Source organism: Pectinophora gossypiella, chromosome 27, assembly GCF_024362695.1.
Source record: "Pectinophora gossypiella chromosome 27, ilPecGoss1.1, whole genome shotgun sequence".
Taxonomy (NCBI): domain Eukaryota; kingdom Metazoa; phylum Arthropoda; class Insecta; order Lepidoptera; family Gelechiidae; genus Pectinophora; species Pectinophora gossypiella.
Window position 1 is genome coordinate 453,593 of NC_065430.1, and position 16,961 is coordinate 470,553.

The following is a 16,961-nucleotide window of genomic DNA, read 5'->3' on the forward strand; positions in this document are numbered from 1 at the left end:
AATCGGCATCAATTTATGTATTGAAAATTGAGTTAAATTCTATTGTCAAAAAAATTGTTTTTTACCGCCATTTCAGAAGTGTGCGCTAACTTTATATTACATAAATATGTTGCAGTTAGAAAAAACAGTTCCCGCGGCACAGCAACTGCGTCGCGCTTGGTGCGAATTATATCGAGGGTTTTGAACAATAGCCGTATCATGACTATTCACGTAGATAGAGATAGCATTCGCAGCGTCTATTGGTCAAAACCTTCGATATAAGTCGCGCGGCGTGCGGCACGGTTGCTGTGCTGCGCCTACTGACTTATATTTATCTATCATTTATTTCTCAAACTTTTCAATTTATTTTCTATTCTATTGTCTCCTTGTTTCAACATCGATTAAGAAAAATGTATAATTATTAATATACTTAAAAAAATATTAAAAAACATCACACATATTTAAGAAAAAAATCTGTTAAAACTTTTAATTCCGAGCACGCCTCAGGATCAAGCCACCTGCTTTACGTCTTACACCGGGTACAATGTATGTCTCTTTCTATCTTGTGTGGCGTGTATAGCGCTGTCTCGCTCTCTCACGCTCTCACGGTAGCTTCGCTTGGATTTCGCGCCATCTTTGTTTTTTATAGTTTTATTTTGATTTATTGTCAATATTTTTTTACTTTTAATTGGCTATGTAAACGTTATATTATATACTTTAAACGGATTGCTATGACATCCGTCTTTTTCGTTATAGTTATAATATCAACAAACAAAAAAAAAAAAAAATCTTCTTTCTGAGAGGGTTAAAAAGACCTCCTCGAAGCAATTCATCTAAAAAGGCAATATTGCAATTTGACATTTGCGCATATAAAAATAAGTGCGCAACAAACGGCAAATTGCAATATTGCGTTTTTAATATGGCTCTGACCCTGTTCTTTTTATCTTTATTTTTTTAGAGAATAACTTTTTTAAACTTAAACATTACAGACAAATAATTAATAAATAATAATTAATTACATAAAAAATAATTAATTTAATTTTTATTTAATTATTTTTATCAATTAATTATTTTCTTTTTTTTTTAATTTTATTAATAATTATTAGTATTTGTAAAGTTTGTTGATATTTTAACTCTATTTCAAAAATCTGTCTTTATCTTTTTTTCAGATTCCTTCTTATTCATATTTTATTTATCATAATTTTGTGTATTTCTTGTAGCTATTTCATGTTTGTTTTTTGTTTTGCGCCTTTGTTTTTGTGGTGTTGGGTGTTTGTTGAGCTTTTTTAGGTTATAAATACAGTTTTGTAGAAATTTATCATTAATACTTTGAAATAAAACAATTTTACTAAATGAAATAGAACGCTCGGTGACGTGTGGGTACTTAGTTTATCTCGCGATGGACGTACCTCTGACTAGTACAGTCATGAGCAATATAATGTACCCACTTTAGGACTCTGTCGCACTAACATATTTGACATTTAGTGAGACTTACAGTTCAATTTGTCAAAAAAGTTAATGTGACATGGTACCAAAGTGTATACATATTAATGCTCGTGACCGTAAATTATAGTCTTGAGCTAATGTTATGTTTATGTTACTGAAATAAACCTTCGTTGATATTTTGTCAAAACATAACATCACGCCTGTAAGAGTAGATAGAGGTATATACAGGGTGTTAGTGACATCGTAACGAATACTGAGGGGTCGGATTTAGCTTATTATTCTGAATTTTGGATCGCAAAAGATAGAATTGAAAAAAGAAACGTGAATTTTGCGACGGAAAATTCCACTTGATATCAACTCAGAATCATGGTCTGAATCATCCCCCCCCTCCCCCCAGTATTCGTTACGATGTCACTAACACCCTGTATAGTATATTTACCCACTCCTCACCAGCTTTGTTTAAGTCCCATGTAATAGGGGACGAACCTATTGCCATTAAACGGCACGAATGATGTACACCGCCATTTTTTTTTTTTATAAAGTTGTTTTATTTCATACAGGGTGTTAGTTACATCGTAACGAATACTGAGGGGGATGATTTAGACCATGATTCTGGTTTGAATCAAGCGTTTTCTGTCAGAAAATTCATGAAAATGTTCGGTTTTTTATTATTTTGAATTTGCAACGGAAAATTCCACGAATCATGGTCTGAATCAGTTTTCGTTACGATGTGACTAACACCTCGCATTTGTATCCTAGCTTTGATATTGACTTTTTAGTGTGTTTCTGAATAATACGATGATATAATGGCGCCAATTCGGGCAACAATCAACTTAATTTAATCTTAATTTGACAAAACTTAAACTAGCTCTGTCCCTTTCTTACACTTGTTGTAAGTGAAGGACGGCGCTAGTTCAAGAGCTGTCAAATTAAAATTAAGTTGAAATTGGTGCTGATTCCAGTACACACCACCTAATTTTATTTTAAGTTATACCTGTCATTTTCTTATCCGCCGAAAAGGAAAGGGACGGGTAATCGAGAGTCATAACATTTATGGAACACACGTCAATTTGAGGCAGAAATTTTGACGTGTGTTCAATAAATGTTAACCCTCTCGGTTACCTGTCTCGGTCTAACTTAAACTGTCGGTATAACTTAAAATAAATTTAGGAAGTGTCTGCAGGAGTCAGGGCCACTGTGTCCGAGAGAATAGGCACGAATGTGACGTGTTTGTAACTTGTAATGTGTGTTATAGCGTATGGAGGCAACAGCGGAGCCCGGCCTGCGTCGGTGGCCGGTAGCGGAGGCTCCCCGGCGCTGGATCAGCGGCCGGCATCCAGGTACGTTTAAATCCAGGGTATAAGAAGACCATCGGGGTTAAAATTGCCACATCGGAGCAATTCATTTAAATATATATTGCTATTAGATATTTGTTTGCATTGCGCACTTACTTTTATATGCGCAAAAAAGAAATCATATTTTTTTACTTTTTTTGGCTTGGCCGGACAGCCGGCGAAATCTGCCACAAGTATTAATTGCAACTCTTTTTTCTTGTACAGGTCTTCAGGCGAATCCGAACTGTCAGTGACAAGCAAGGACAAGAAAGATAAGAAAGGCGTCTTCGGGGGACTGTTTAGCCGCAAGAAGAGACCCCAGAGTCACATGTAATACCACCTGGCTGTTGGCTTTACGTACCTTTGCCATGCCAAAAACAGTGACAGAAAAAAACACCGAGGAGTATGTTTTTGACGCTCAATTAAACTCGCGCTAAAATGGAAATAAATAATAATTTCTTGTCGAAATTAATTGAAAATGTTTATCGGTTACGTACGCGTATTTTTTTTCTGTATTATTTCTTTCAATTCGTGTCGAAAAATTCAATTTTTATCGTTTTTAAGTTTAATTTTCTTTACGCGACCATCAACAACATACTCTAAAAGATTTGGCGGGAAAGAATTTAACGTCAAAATAATTATGAAAAGCAAAATAATGCATTTTTAAACTTAATGATTATACATTTATTAAACGATATTTTAATTCGAAAAGGTTTACAATTTACGTATATTAAAGGAAAGTTGTAGGATTTAGTAAAATAATAAGAAAGTTAGATGGTATTTTTAAACCGCCATTTTGTATTGGTTTTTTTTTTTAATAATTGTTATAGCTCTGGAATCTAGCTATTTTCGATTGTGGCCTTTTGAATTTGTACATATGTACAACCTTGTTTTATATTAACGAAGATTTTTTGCTGTTGTTATTAAAATGTGCCTTGATCAATGTGAAATTTAGCCTTTGGCTTACTATGTTCATTTTTGTTTAATAACTAGAATGTGTATTTAGTCCAGTTTATATAAACTGTGTTGGACGTTTGTTAGCGCGCAATTGCGTTGCTGTTTATGCCTTATTAGGTAGATGACTGAGTTCGAAAATAAATTATAAAATGCTGAATCTAGAACTAAAATCCATTTTTGGTTGATCAAAAATCAATCTCAATTTTCTTTTTAACTTTACGAAGTTACATTTAGAATTATGTAACATTAAAATATATTTTATCGATGGCAATGATGAGAATATAACTATTTTCATACAAATTAGTCTTGTTAAAGTTTCGAAGAAAAAGCAAATCATTTCACTAGGTTGTCATCTAGAACACTGAAAGTAGGTAAGTGTTGTTATATAGACCAGAATCGATCGTCCTATCTCGACTGTTACATCGCTATGCTAGTGAACGTCACAACACTGGCTTCTGTACCTTGACAGATATTTGTCGTGGCGCGCATTGAAGCTATTCTAAACTTAAAATATAATCACCAATTGTACTAAACTGGACGTTCTGTAGTACACATTTTTGGTACTAAATAAAAATAAATTTAAGCGATTATATCATGCAACAATAGGTTACCTAACAGTACATATTTACCCAATAATGCATGTATGTCGCTTTAAAACTATTATACTGTTTAATATTATATTATATACACTGTATAACGTATATAGATTTTGACATTCCCTCAATTGTTTCAAACATTGGCTTATAAAAGACTTTTTAAGACTATAAAAAAGTAATAAAAGGGACCAATTTACTTTTATTTCTAAAGTTATGGCCTGGAATCAAGTCCTTTAGGCCAGACCAATTTTCTAATGACATATTAGTATGACCAATAAAAAAATCTTTAAAATCGTAAAGCAATAATTATTTGACAATAAAAAAGTGTTAATTGGCTTAAAAAAAGACTTTTTAAGACTATTAAAAGTAATAAAAGGGACCAATTTTTTAATTCATTATTAAAAAAAATCGTAAAGCAATAATTCATTGACAATAAAAAAGTGTTATAATCTAGTTTTCATAGTAAGCGCCATTATTTCGTATTTAATCGTCATTTTTATCATAATACTTTTTGTTAAAATATTAAAAGTTAGCTTGCATAATCTAAGATATGTCTTTGCCATTTTTTTGCTCTACGGACATCACTATTATAATATTTTTTTCTTTATTTTATTTTTATTTAGTAAGGACATTTTGTTGTAACGTTAATATCAATTCATTGCCTTTTAAAAACATGTTTATAAGTCTTAATGTTTCGCCGTCGGATTTAATTTGTTTTATATTGACATAAATGTAATTTTGTGTCAATATTATCCACCTCGTAACAGAGATAATCAGAGGATAGCGACGTTCACTAAATGGCGCCACTGAGACATAAGGTCTAAACCTTATTGGCTGTATAGTCTCAAATCTCTTGCCAACGAAATCCATTCTAAAAACGTCAATTAGTTTTATTAGCTGTTCGCTCTCCTAATCTCCTCTTAAAGTACAATAATATCCACCTGAAATAGTTGTTGTTTAATGTTGATTTTTTCAAGTTTATTATTATTATATTATATATTTGTTAGTTGTTATAATCCGATGGCGAATTATTCAGTTTTTTCTGTCAAAATGACATGGCAAATGTCATTTTTGTACTCATTTTTATAAATAAACAAAACTCATAGCAAAAGTAGCCATCCAAAATGGCCGACATATAAAAAAAACTATGCTTAACCTAAAGTGCTATTTCTTGTACTTATAAAGTTGTCTTAAGCTGTTTTTTTTCTTCACTATATATTTTTTTCTTGTCCAATCTATGTCGCTATTGTAGTATCCATAGTAATTATTAATAATGTGAAATATATTATTTTTTTCTATAATTATTTTTGTTTTTTATTAAAAAGTTCCTGAAAAGGCTCAGCCGGGTTTTAGTTTCAATTGGTTTACTTTATTTTGTTAGGCTGTAGGTATAATAAAAATCGTATTGTTAAGACTCCCTTGTCAGATGCCATTTGACATTATTGCAATTTAAAATAAAAACAAAATGGTTTCGCTAGGCGGAGTAACTGTAAACGAGGAATTAACTGTAACATTAGACAGCTTACTTCTTGAAGTAAGTCCTACAAGTAGAAAAAATCGGTTCACAAACGACGAAGTTATGCCCGAACAAACAAAAAAAAATATATATATAAGTACGTTCGAATTGAGAACCTCCTCTTTTTTTGAAGTCTGTAAAAACAATATTCAATACATTTACGAATTTTTATCTTTTCCAATTTTTTTCGTAAAAAAATGACACAAAAAGTAATTAAATGAAAAATGTCGAAATGTCAACAATGTGTAAGGCACTCCTTTTTTCTATGAGATGTACAGTAAAAATAATTGTAACGTAAAAGCGCCCCTCGTTAGCGCCAATATAATCATAATCATTTATTGCCAAAAAATACGTAGGTTCATAAATAAATCATATATTTTATATTGTTACATAACAAATACAATTGATACCAACATAATAACTACAAATCAGTATAGAAACTCCTGAAGACTCCAGCGCCCAGCGGGAAGGGTATGAGCGGGTTATAGTTACTGCCAAATCTTTGCACCACCGCTATGTTGCCTGTTTGGAAGACCTGTTCCAGACCTGCCCGCGCTTGCGCCACTTGCAACGGGTTATATTCATACCTAAGTATACAAATAAACAAACTTACAAAAAAGAAAACATAATTTTACTTTTCTTTTTTTTATAAATAAAAATAAATGAAATAAAAATCATTTATTTCGGGTGTTTTCCCATAGCATTTTATACTTTTTTATTTTTTTACTTCTTTTTTTTATGTTGCACGCCCGATTAGGTTAAATTGTACCTAAGAACTGTATTTTTTCTTTTTATAATGTAACTATGACATCTTTTTTTTGTACTGTACGGTAACGAGCATTAATATGTATACACTTTGGTACCATGTCACATTAACTTCTTTGACAAATTGAACTGTAAGTCTATCTAAATGTCAAATATGTTATTGCGACAGAGCCCTAAAGTGGGTACATTATAATTATGGCTCAATAGTAACCCTGACATCAGAGTTGAGGTTGGTAATCCACCTCACAACCCACACGAAAGGAGAAGAGTATGAATAATTTAATATCTACCATACCTAGTTCCTGGCTTGTTCTTCACGTAATAGCTGATATCTTGGCTGGGGTCTTGCGACCGACTCGGCAGGAACTTCCTCTCCGGCTTTATAGAACGTTTCTGAACGGACTTCAAAGTTTTCTCCAGTTTCTGAACGAGTTTCTTGGCTGTACTCCTGTCACTGTGGCGTATCTTGTCTAAGTATTGACGGATTTTCGCGCTTTCACTATCGTCCTTGATATAATTAACACCGCTTCGATGCTTCACGTAGCTGCTTATGTCCTGAGCGGGGTTTTCCGGTAAACGCAAATGTGAATACTTTTTATGGTCTATGGAGCGTTTCTGAACGGACTTGTAAACGTCATTTTTGACAGCTGTCAAATCGGATCTGACAGTCGGCAGGAGGTTGCCGACGTCGAATTCTGCCGCTCCCGTCGCCGTTCCAGGATTTGAATTCGTCCAGACTTTGTGTTTCACGTAGTATTTCATGACGTCAAGCAAAGGGTCTTCGGATCTCTTTTGCCGAACTTCAGGTGTCAAACTGTTTTGCAGACTTGTCGACATCTTTTGTTGTGGCAAAGTGGCTTCTCGTTTCATTCGGCGGAGCCCTGATGAAGGGTTTCTCAACACTTCTCTGTATGAAGGAACTCTATTATTTGGAGGAGATTCCGTACTCAAGGGCTCGACTCTACCCGGAGTATCTGAGAAAAAATGAATAACTTGCAAGTACTTGGGGTTGTCGTAAGTATTTGGGGTTGTCGCAAGTACTTGGAGTTGTCGTAAGTACTAGGGGTTGTCCCAACTACTTGGGGTTGTCGCAAGTACTTGTACTTGGGGTTGTCCCAACTACTTGGGGTTGTCGCAAGTACTTGGGGTTGTCGTAAGTACTTGGGGTTGTCGCAAGTACTTGGGGTTGTCATAAGTACTTGGGGTTGTCGCAAGTACTTGGGGTTGTCGCAAGTACTTGGGGTTGTCGTAAGTACTTGGGGTTGTCCCAACTACTTGGGGTTGTCGCAAGTACTTGGGGTTGTCGCAAGTACTTGGGGTTGTCGTAAGTACTTGGGGTTGTCCCAACTACTTGGGGTTGTCGCAAGTACTTGGGGTTGTCGTAAGTACTTGGGGTTGTCGCAAGTACTTGGGGTTGTCATAAGTACTTGGGGTTGTCGCAAGTACTTGGAGTTGTCGTAAGTACTTGGGGTTGTCCCAACTACTTGGGGTTGTCGCAAGTACTTGGGGTTGTCGTAAGTACTTGGGGTTGTCGCAAGTACTTGGGGTTGTCATAAGTACTTGGGGTTGTCGCAAGTACTTGGGGTTGTCGCAAGTACTTGGGGTTGTCGTAAGTACTTGGAGTTGTCGTAAGTACTTGGGGTTGTCCCAAGTACTTGGGGTTGTCGTAAGTACTTGGGGCGATACAATAAGTCGCGTCAAAAATATATATCTCACCAGTAATATTCATAGAATTTCTCATCCATTCGGGATACCGCAGCGGGAACCGGCAGCGATCAGGCGCTGGTTCGTCAGACTTGGCGTTGAGACATTCCATCATCATCTTCTTCACGTCATCAGGGATGTCTCCCATCGGCGAGATTGGGGGCAAAGTTGATGTTGGGGCACCTGAGGGTGTGATAAGGGTAGAGCTCCGGTCACTGGAAGTCAATCTTATTAAGTAGGTACTTACCCTTAAAGCAAAAATATCTTCGGATCTTTGGTCTTTTTTTTCTTTGGTGTTTTTTTTTCTTTGTTTTTTTTTCTTTTTTTTTTGGGCCTGTTACTTACAACTTAAGTAATTTGGTGACACAACTGGTTATTTTGCTAAAGCTGTATTATATTTTGAGAATCCGTAGTACCCCAGTTGCTAAAACGCTGGCCTCACATTTTGAAGTCGCAGGTTCGACCAGCACAGGCCAATGATTATCGAATTTGTTTTCGAATTCATGTTGGGATCATGAATGATTATCACGTGCTCAGGAAGGAAAACATCGTGAGGAAACCCACATTCCCGAGAAATGCATTTTCGGAGATATGTGACCTAACATGTATTGGGCTGGTTTTCCTTTCGGGGGTTGTGCGATATGTGAAGAACGCTCGACTCACTGTGAGGTCGCAGGTTCGCATTACAGCACAGGCCTCAACCAATGATTTACGAATTCTTAAATGTTTATCACGTGATCAGCGGTGAAGGAAAATATCGTGAGGAAACCCACATTCCTAACATGTATTGGGCTTGTTTTCCTTTCGAAGGATGGAACGGTTAGGTTAGACATGCAGTCGCTTTTGTAAAAAAACCGGACCTGTCAAATCTTCAGGTTAGGTAAGCGGACCCTGTGAACTGGGATATCGCTAGGGAGGTACAGTAATGAGCAACATAATGTACCCACTTTAGGACTCTCGCACTAACATATTTGACATTTAGTGAGACTTACAGTTCAAATTGTCAAAAAAGTTAATGTGACATAGTACCAAAGTGTATACATATTAATGCTCGTGACCGTACATAAAAGTTGTACTAACGAGTTGGCTCCGGCGTGATGTAGTCCCTGGCGTTAGGCTCGTAGCCCGTGTAGTACGCGAGTCTGTCAAGGAAGAAGGCCAATCTGATGAGGAGCTCCATCTCTTCTTCTTCTTCGTCATGGTTCTTCTGCGAAATTGTGTTGACCTGGTTAGATAGGTGGTGGTGTTGACAAATGCAACATAAAAATACCTTTTAAAAAAAAAGGTTATAAAAAATATTAATTATTTACTATATTTAAATTAAAAATGAAATGAAATGATTATTACTTTTTTTTTCTTTTTTTTTTTATTTTGTATTCATCGATCTTCTCTTATTGTCGGACTTATTGTTCTTTAATACAGTCTGCGAGTGGTGAAATAATCAATCCACACACATTTTAACAGGTGGAGTTGGCGGTTTATGGCGTATCTCATACCACGCTTATTTTTAGCGGTACGCGGTGAGGTGGTAACCATGGCCATGACGAGAGACACCTCCACCATGGGCCGTACAAATCGCAACCCGGAAACAACTACTGGGATCAGGGGTCATCTGGGATCAAAGTGGCCACATCAAAGCAAATTCATCTGAGAAAGCCATATTGCTATTGGACATTTGTTTGCATTGCGCACTTAATTTTACTAAGTACTTGTAGTTAATGCCATCTGCGGCAAATCTACAATGCGTCACGTTAAAAAAGAGGACCACCATTGAACATCTTCGGCGTTATAACTGCAAAATTATCCTTTGATAACAAAAATATAAAATGTCCAAACGAAAGCGGGTTTTACTCGGTAAACATAATCGCGCCAAATTGGGTACTGGACGGCGGGCTGGTCTCTCATTGGAACCTGATCCTTATATTGTTCATTGAATAACTATTTTAATAATACATATCTATAAAAGTATGAAATATTATAAAATAAAGTATCATAATTAGCTATGTAATTATATTTAGTTTATCCAATTTGCACGTTAAGTTAATTATTTATATATTCAAACCAACATAATTATCAAATTTCAAGCATCTAACTTATGCAGTTTAGATTTTTTCATACAAATGTTTTTTCCCGCTAACTCCCGTTCCCGTGGAAATTTTGCAATATCCTGTTGCAACTATGCTTTAAATTTACAATGGTACCTGCATGCTAAATTTCAAGCGTCTAACTTAAGCGGTTTAGATTTTTCATACAAAAGGATTTTCCCGCTAATTCCCGTTCCTATAGGAACTGAAACTCAGCGTTTGCTTCCCTTTGGGGCAAACATACGTATGCTGAGTCGTTTTACCTTTTCAAATAAATGCACACTATCTCACACACAACACTTTTGTCATTAATTTTCTTTTTTTTCTTTTGTGTAAATGTCTATCTAAATATATAAAAGGAGAAACTGACTGACATATCAACGCACAGCCTAAACGGCTAAACGTAGGCACTTGAAATTTGGAAAGGACGTAGCTTAGGTACCGTAGAGGTGCACTAAGAAAGAAATTCTCGGAATTCCTATAGGAACGGGAATTAACGAGAAAATCCTTTTGTATGAAAAATCTAAACCGCTTAAGTTAGACGCTTGAAATTTGGATTACAGGTACCATTGTAAACTTAAAGCTTAGTTGCAACAGGATATTGCAAAATTCCCACGGGAACGGGAGTAAGCGGGAAAAAACATTTGTATGAAAAAATCTAAACTGCATAAGTTAGATACACACACACAAAAATCTCTCTTTTATAACACGCCACGCGGACGAAGTCGCGGGCAAAAGCTAGTAGCCTATAAGTGTTATTGATGTTTTCTCTCTCTCTCTCTCTCTCTCTCTCTCTCTTACCTTTTCATACTTCGCAGCATAAGCCTTATCCTGCAACTCTCTCGTGGCCCACGTCGCGAGCTCGGCAAGTCTGCGAACTTGCTCGCTGGCTCGAGTGGCTCGCTCACACGTCTCCCGGTCCAACCCTTGCCCGGTTAAGAAGGGTTGGTTGAGGAAAGTGCGGTTGGGTTGGTTACCGGGAATATTAGGTTGGTTGATCCCTTGTGGTGGATCGGAGGACCCTTGGGGTGATGGGGTGAATTGAGGGACTGGTGGTTGTTGGGCGGCCATGGGGGAATCGGGGAACAAAGGGGAGGGACTTGGACCTAGAGGGGGCAGAGGTGCAATTGTGGGTGTGCCTGGGATTGGACGCTCATTTTGCGGCAGCCAGGGTCCGTTGGGTGATTGAGGCTGAAAACAAAATATAATCTTCTATCGTTTTACTTTACTACTTTTTATTTTTATTTTTTGTTGAATCTCACACATTCATAGCTTAAGACCATTTAATATTTACCTACAAACTTGTAATATTTTTAGTAAGACCTAAAGACCTAAGGGAAGTAGCGGGACTTTCCCAACTCAAGTATCCTCATTACTTACTGGGAAGTCCTATCCACGAACAACTGTTAAGTATGTACTTTCAGAAAAAAATCCTTTTTTTTTATTTTTTTTATCGTGTTCTTCTGGTGTCAGGGTTACTATTGAGCCGCCAAAGGCCCCTGACATGACTCATGTAACGACTACGTACTTACAGCAGTAAGTAGTAACCGGGACCAACGGCTTAACGTGCCTACCGAAGCACGGATCATATTACTTTCGGACTGTTTCAGAAAACTTACAATTGTAAATTACAACGACAATTTGGTGTTCATTACGTAGCTAATATGAAACTGCAGAATATTTGTGATCACACACTCAGCAATGTACATCAAATTGTCATTGTAATTTACAATTGGGTCGTGTACCAGGTTCAAGATAAATTATGAAATTCTGATTACTAAATAAACACAAATGTGAAACTAACGAAAAGCATTTTCTTTATTTTATTTAACTTAGTTATGAATTTTAATCAAGAAAAACGTAATAATAAGTTCGACATTTTATCACGTTTTTCTATGACGTCACAGTGTGCTTTTTCATACAAATTCCATAGTAATTTCGTGTTTTGACGTTTAGTAAAAAGTAACTGATTTGACTAGTTGGAAACTAGCCTACTGGTGGTCAGCCAGTAATGTCCTAATCAGACTAGGGATCACAAAGTGATTTTTGTGATATGTCCCCTCCGGATCGTGAGCCCAACGCTCGACCACTAGACCACGGAGGCCGTTAGTAGAAAATAAAGTTAGCTGTGATTGGTTACTATCAGCAGCTAACAGCTAATTATATGGGACTTTCCTGACTACGTTTCCCAAAGACAATATAGATGGCGCTGTACAGATTTAACGAGATGCATAACATAAACAGCCTATATACGTCCCCCTGCTGGACACAGGCCTCAATCAACCGGAGGGGGGATGGAGCACACTCCACCACGCTGCACAGCGGTTTGGTGGAGGTGTTTTTACGGCTAATGGCCGGGACCAATGGTTTAACGTGCTCTCCGAAGCACGGAATCATCTTACTTTAACAGACAATCAGGTGAATCAAGCCTAAAAGTCCTTACCAAGCAAAGGACAGTCCCACAAAGTGGTTTCGACAATGTCCCCGTTGCGAATCGAACCATTAGACCACTGAGGCTGTTGACAGATACACTTTCCCATTTATAATACATCCCCAAATATCAGCAGTCGACATCAGTCGTTATGTTGTCTACCTGAGTTAAGTTGAGTCGATCACAGTTCTTCAACAGTTCTCCGTACTCCTCCAGCGCGCGCCGCAGGCCTTCAAGGTAAATGCTTCCATTCTGGACTATACCATGCACCTGAAATAAAATAAAAAGTTACTCATCATCTCCACCACCAACCCGCAGTGGAGCAGCGTGGTGGAGTATGCTCCATACCCCCTCCAGTTGTCTACTTGACAGTTGTAAGAATAAAATATGAAATATGTCGGATGGTAGTTTATCATTTAACGATAATTATACAATAGTTTTTTTTTTTATTAAGATCATTTTCGGCAGCCAATCAGCTCGCGACACCAAACACTTCAGGACCCCGATACCGACCCCGCCGGCGTGGTCGACGCCTTCCCTCAATCAGCGCTTATCGCTATCGACCCACTAGAGTCGATTAATTCTTTCAAATATTTTCCTCTCAGACGACGCCATGAACCGAGGTTCGCGCCTAACTAACTGGCACCCTCAGGCCTGTTGTCTTAAACGTTGTACCGGGTGAGAGCCTTCAGCGCTCCCCATTTGTCCGTCCAAGTAGTTAATGCCACCTGCGGCAAATCTACAATAAGTCACGTCAAAAAAAAAGTGGCCGTAAATAACACTTTTTATTTTAAGGGGCTGAGGGGTGCAACTTTGAGGTGTCGCACCACCTAAATATTTTGCTAGGGCTGCCACGGTTTATATAATGCAAGGATTACTTACCAACAATTGGCAACCACAACGAACCGTGCGAATACGACATTGACCTAAAATTTTACCTATTACAATGATTGGAAACGCAGCGCGAGTGAAGATTAATCGCATACAACAAAAAACAACCAAGATTCTTACCTAAGTATGTAGGTAAGTATCTACAACTACTTAAATTCAATTATAACCGTAGTCTTGATTGCGTTTACAAACAAAATACTTACTGAATAATATTTAACAGAAATCGTAAAAATTACGTCTCCGCGAAAAAAATATCAACTACCCTCACTTGTCCAGCATTCTTCTCAAAAATTTACAAAACGTTTATGGAGAAAGGTATTTGGAGAGGTACCTCGTGTAGGTTGTGACTGTGAGTGATGTCCCCCGGAATGTTCCCAAAGTGGGAATTTTCCCATTGTAAAAACTCTTTAATAGTAAAAAATCATAATAGTAAGTACAATAAAATCGTTCAATTATACTTCTAATTGGAGGTTTGCAATAAGACCGAAGATTCTAGAATATTTTTGCGTTAACAGAACAGTTTTTGGCTTATAAATAAAACTCTTCAACTCAAAAAATCTTACAATGTAAAGCTGTTACTATCCCTACGAATAAATAAATAAACAGTAATGAGATTGACCACCTGTGTTAGAAGATCTACCCGTTTACTTACTTTTTTCTCCATATACGACAAGTATTCATAATCCTCTGCATATTTCGCATTGTCTGAATACACATTATTTTCTTCATAATTATCATCTTCATGCTCCAGTTGCTCTCTGTTATGAGGACTATCCGGCACTATGTTGTCGAAGAATCTCTGATCCTTATTAAAATCCTTTAAAACCTCCTTATTTCGATTATATTTTTCGGTTTTCTCAAAATGATACTTTCTCACTTCGGGTAAATCGATTGTCCATGAAGCTACCTCCGTAAACACTACTGTCAATAAAAAAACAAACCCGATTCTGATTGGTGACATTTTCGCGCGCTTTTATGAAAGTCACTTTTACTTTTTCATTACGAGAAAGTTTTTTTTATGGAAACCATAAAATACGGCCAAAGTAATAATTGTTGATGTTTTAAAATGTTTTATTTCTATATTTTCGCAAGGGATAAACGTGAATTAACACAAGAATGTTGTAAAGGACTGGTGTGTAATTGCCAAACAATCGGATGTTGGTTTTTTTGCGTAATGATGCAGTTTCCCGCGCTCGCCGTCTAAGCAAGTAAGTAAAGAAACATAACTTCAGCACTCTCATATATTTAGGTTTTTGTTTTAACTACACGAAGAAAAACTTCATCCGACCAGGCTGTATGGCTATGTCCCTTTGCCTGCTCCTTCTCGGGGCAAATTTAACAAAAAAAAAAAAAAAAAAAACTCAATAGTTTGTCTTTTGCGGGACTGGTTGTTTACTTACCATCCTGGGTAAGTATGTTATAAAAACTGTCAAAGGAATTTCGTGTTTTATGTTAGATCAATATTTGCATAGGCGATCAACTATCACCATACTGCTTGCTCATCATCATCATCGTCATCATCATCAGCCCATTAACGTCCCCACTGCTGGGGCACGGGCCTTCCCTATGGATGGATAGGGAGATTGGGCCTTAAACCACCACGCGGGCCCAGTGCGGATTGGTGGTTATTAACGACTGCTAATGCAACCGGGATCAACGGCTTAACGTGCCTTCCAAAGCACGGAGGAGCTCGCGATGAAAACTTTTTTTTTCCATCCTATGACCGGCCTTTGCGAAAGTTGCTTAACTTCAACAATCGCAGACCGAGCGCGTTTACCGCTGCGCCACCGAACTCTTCATATCGTTGTTTTATTGTTTGTTTCCTGTATCCGCCCAGTAGGTATTAAGGGCATTACTTTATGTATACCTTATAGTGAAAATCTCGTAAGCGCTTCCGGGCAAGTAGTTAATGCCATTTGCGAAAAATCTACAAGAAGTCACGTCCATGGTATAAGAAGACCAGATATGCTCAATCCTATGACACGCCGCCATTGCTAGCCCTTTGATGACGTAAGTGTTACCACTGTGCTACCATTAAATTAGTATCTCCAACATTCCAAGGACGTAAATTACTTGTCACATATATAAAAGTCATTAAAACTGTAAGTAAATCTTTTACTCTTCTTTTTTTAATCTTTTTTTTGAATTCTATAGTCTCTGCTTACCCCGGTGGGAAATAGGCGTGACTTTATGGATGTATGTGTAAATCTTTTACTAAAAGTTCAAAATTTCCTTGCAATGTAAATAATAAAAACATTGGTCGTGGGTAATTATTTTTTTACGAAATGGCAACGCAGGGTGGGATGACGTCAGCTGGGCTAACCTTGAATAGTAAATAAGGATATGAAATGTTACGTAGTATGTACGGTCACGAGCATTAATATGTATACACTTTGGTACCATGTCACATTAACTTTTTTTACAAATTGAACTGTAAGTCTCACTAAATGTCAAATATGTTAGTGAGACAGAGTTCTAAAGTGGGTACATGATATTGCTCATTACTGTACCTATTATAGTAACACAATTTTTAAATCAATGTGTGGCCTTACCGAAGTGATACTCACTGTAGCACGCATTGTCTGCCGATAGGAAGGTTGCACAACATAGACGTATCCGATATACCCACATCCGACTCAATTTAAATTATAATACCAAACATAATCGTAAGTTTCGTGTTACGATACTGTACAAAAATACTTTGAGATACTTTCTAGGTTACGTTCCCCAATAATAATATAGATGGCGTTGTAGAGAATTAAAGTAATAATTACCTGTTTTCTCATTACTCGGGGGCTTTTTGGCGGGAAACGGGAACAGGACAGTTGCTTTCTTCATTGAATAATCTAAATAATTAATACGAAGTGGTGTTTTGTGGTTGATGATCGCATTAAGTTAGTCGGAAGACATTCGCGAGTGTTATTATCTCGGAGTATTCAATAAACAAAGTGTATCTGCCTATTTTCGCTTCGTGCCAGGAAGCCGCTTCATAACTCGAAAGTTTATGCGGACTTTTGAGTTAATTCGTTTGGGGTTCGGAGTAGGAGTCTACTCCGAGGGTGGGGGCTTAGGTTTCATCATCATCACCTTTCATCATTTCATTAATCATCAAGAAAAAAAAATACGTAAGACATGGCTGTATGGGTATAGTTCCCTTTGCCTTACCCTTCGGGGAAAACAAAAACAAAAAAAAAAATTATACGCAAAAACAAAGATAAAAGATGCATTATGTCTGTTATCCATGAAATTAGAAGGTTA

The 16,961-nt window shown here is 37.1% G+C and overlaps 3 protein-coding genes across 15 annotated transcripts in view; 1 reads left to right on the forward strand and 2 right to left on the reverse strand.

Annotated features, from left to right (window-relative positions):
* LOC126378771 (spectrin alpha chain) overlaps positions 1-5,616 on the forward strand; it is a 174,234-nt gene extending 168,618 nt beyond the window's left edge. For all 8 annotated transcript variants that reach the window (XM_050027158.1, XM_050027152.1, XM_050027159.1 and 5 more), the window contains 2 exons: positions 2,681-2,765; positions 2,985-5,616. In XM_050027158.1, coding sequence (XP_049883115.1) covers positions 2,681-2,765; positions 2,985-3,093 — 194 coding nt within the window. In that variant the 3' untranslated portion in view covers positions 3,094-5,616. The remainder of the gene's footprint in view (positions 1-2,680; positions 2,766-2,984) is intronic.
* Positions 1-16,961, reverse strand: part of LOC126378776 (T-complex protein 1 subunit eta) — a 299,946-nt gene that overhangs the window by 258,576 nt on the left and 24,409 nt on the right. The gene's annotated exons all lie outside the window — the stretch shown is intronic.
* On the reverse strand, positions 6,186-16,458 carry LOC126378775 (uncharacterized). Of its 4 annotated transcripts, none has more exons than XM_050027163.1 (8): positions 16,256-16,458; positions 14,356-14,624; positions 12,975-13,082; positions 11,183-11,572; positions 9,378-9,522; positions 8,310-8,480; positions 6,889-7,567; positions 6,186-6,415 (listed from the first exon to the last, which is right to left on the reverse strand). In XM_050027163.1, exons 1-8 carry the CDS (start codon positions 16,332-16,334, stop codon positions 6,250-6,252), a joined length of 2,007 nt encoding a protein of 668 aa, XP_049883120.1. In that variant the 5' UTR covers positions 16,335-16,458; the 3' UTR covers positions 6,186-6,249. The 4 variants fall into 4 exon arrangements, with proteins under 4 accessions (XP_049883120.1, XP_049883121.1, XP_049883124.1 ...); XM_050027164.1 differs by having other exon boundaries at positions 9,378-9,504; positions 16,256-16,456; XM_050027167.1 differs by lacking the exon at positions 14,356-14,624 and having other exon boundaries at positions 16,256-16,399.

Coding starts and splice junctions, on each gene's coding strand:
- LOC126378775 (XM_050027163.1), bottom strand. CDS start 16,334: ATGTGGGTATATCGGATACGTCTATGTTGTGCAACCTTCCTATCGGCA. Junction 8,481..9,377: donor CATCACGCCGGAGCCAACTC/GTTAGTACAACT, acceptor TCACACCCTCAG/GTGCCCCAACATCAACTTTG. Junction 6,416..6,888: donor AAGAACAAGCCAGGAACTAG/GTATGGTAGATA, acceptor TTGTATACTTAG/GTATGAATATAACCCGTTGC.